Genomic DNA, 2202 nt, shown 5'->3' with positions numbered 1-2202 from the left:
ACCACAGCTGCTGAGCCTTCACCACACGCTTAGCTCTGCCCTCCTGCTCATATCTGGAACAAAAGATCATTAAATGGGATTATTAAACAGTAATATTAATAGACTTCTAGTCAGTTTTATAGTAGAAGCATTACTAATATTTTCATACTTTATGTAGAGCTTCTCAAATTCCTCTCCCCAGCACTCATCCAGCCCGGGACAGTCACTGGGGCACATCAGAGACCAGTCCTACATGGGATATGAGTCATAAATGAGTTTGCTTAAAATTAAGCATTTGAACTAAACTCAACTGGTTAAGGAAATAAATATACAACCATAAACAAATATGCAACCATTCAAAAGTTTGGGAAATTTATAATGTATATATTTGCATTTATTTGATCAAAAATAAAGTAAAAACATTAATATCCTGAAATATTCCCAATGTTAAAAAAAAACATTTTCTATACGAATATATATTAAAACGGGTCGGCAACCCTTTTGGCATGAAGTGCCATTTTAAATTTTTCTGGTTAACCACTGTGCCAATAATGGCCATATTTGAGAAAAAAAAAGTAGAGTAGTTTGCATCACTGGATACAGCTGTCAGTCACTTATCAATTCTATCGTAAAACACTTGACTGATATTAAATGATTTGCATTTTGCAAATTTCCATTTCACCTCTTTTTCAACATTAAACTGATGCTTCGCACTGGAATTCACATTCTGCTTCTGTGAACAGTAACCTCGGCCTACTTTGATTTGATTGCCCATCTCAATTATTTTGACATTGACAAGCACTGTTAGCCACGCACATCTGTGGACTGGTGCAGGTTAATTCTCACTTTAATAGTATTTATAGCTCCTAACAGGCTGTGTGACTGAGGAATGATACAAAATAGACATTGGTATGCAGTTTCCCGGGGTTGGTCGTGTGCCAGTGATTTTCCCTCTGCGTGCCAATGTTGGCACACGTGCCATAGGTTGCCAAACCCTGTATTAAAATGTCATTTATTCCTGTGATGGCAAAGCTGAATTTTCAACCAGATACATCTCAAATATTTTTTTGTATAGTTTATAGTGTGCCCACCGCATTGGTCTCCACTCGCTTCATGAAGAGATCAGGGATCCAGAGGGCGTAAAACAGATCTCTAGCTCTCTGTTCCTCTTTACCAGTGTTCTTTTTAAGCTCTAGGAAGTCGAAAATGTCAAAATGCCAGGGCTCCAGGTACATGGCAAAAGCTCCTGGTCTCTGAGTGAGGAGGAGAGAAAATTTTGAGAAAATTTTTCAAGCTAAATTTAAACCACATCCTGAAATTTACATGTAAAATGCCTTACCTTATTTCCTCCTTGGTCCACATAGCGTGCTGTGTTGTTGTAGACACGGAGCATAGGAACCAGGCCATTTGAGTTGCCATTTGTCTAAAATAACAAGACACTGAATCAACACAACTGCTAAGTTTAATAGTACCAGTAAATCCAGTAAAACTCACCCCTGCAATGTAGCTGCCAGTGGCTCTAATGCAGCTCACTGCCACCCCGATACCTCCCGCAGACTTAGAAATGAGGGCGCACTGCTTCAGGGTGTCATAGATCCCCTCAATACTGTCATCCTTCATAGCAAGCAGGAAGCAACTAGACATTTGACAAAAGCAAGTAGCTTGTATTATACATTATGTATAGAAGTCAACTGACTTTGCCAACATGAAAATCAGGCCTTGACAAAAACCAAAAAGATTTGTTTTGGAAAAACTGCCCCTTTGTGTCTGATAGTGGTTATATGTTCTCCTTCCTGCTGTTTACCTGGAGAGCTGTGGCCGGTTGGTGCCAGCGTTGAAGAGTGTAGGAGAAGCATGAGTGAACCACTTCTCAGACAGCAGGTTGTAGGTTTCTATAGCTGCCGCAATGTCCTCCTTATGGATTCCCACAGACACTCTCATCAGCATGTGTTGTGGCCGCTCAGCAACTGGAAAAGTGGTCAAAGTGTCATAGGAACATTTTCCATTTCCATCATTCAGGTCAGTCTTTTTGCTCTTTTTCAACTCAAATGCATTCTTTCATTAAAATTCTTTCATCTACCCCTTCCCCTTCAAGTCTTTTCTTTATAGTGTTCTATTATTCCTCGACTCAATGCGACTGTTTATATGTATGCAAGTAAATTCCTCGACTTACCCTTTCCATTGATCTTCAGCAGGTATGAGCGCTCCAATGTCTAAAAGAGA

The 2202-nt window shown here is 39.7% G+C and overlaps 1 protein-coding gene across 1 annotated transcript; it reads right to left on the bottom strand.

Moving 5' to 3' along the window:
- Positions 1–4: 4 nt before the first annotated feature.
- LOC107683207 (ribonucleoside-diphosphate reductase large subunit-like) lies at positions 5–2192 on the bottom strand (the record flags this gene model as incomplete). The annotated part of the gene is made up of 7 exons (XM_016479276.1): positions 5–53; positions 149–228; positions 1071–1232; positions 1319–1402; positions 1474–1615; positions 1784–1946; positions 2153–2192. Coding segments are annotated over 7 exons (720 nt in total), but the record flags the coding sequence as incomplete, so codon positions are not given.
- Between the last annotated feature and the right edge of the window lie 10 nt (positions 2193–2202).

This window comes from Sinocyclocheilus anshuiensis, unplaced genomic scaffold (assembly GCF_001515605.1).
Source record: "Sinocyclocheilus anshuiensis isolate Anshui unplaced genomic scaffold, SAMN03320099.WGS_v1.1 C33044521, whole genome shotgun sequence".
NCBI lineage: Eukaryota > Metazoa > Chordata > Actinopteri > Cypriniformes > Cyprinidae > Sinocyclocheilus > Sinocyclocheilus anshuiensis.
This window is presented reverse-complemented; position numbering and strand designations above follow the sequence as displayed.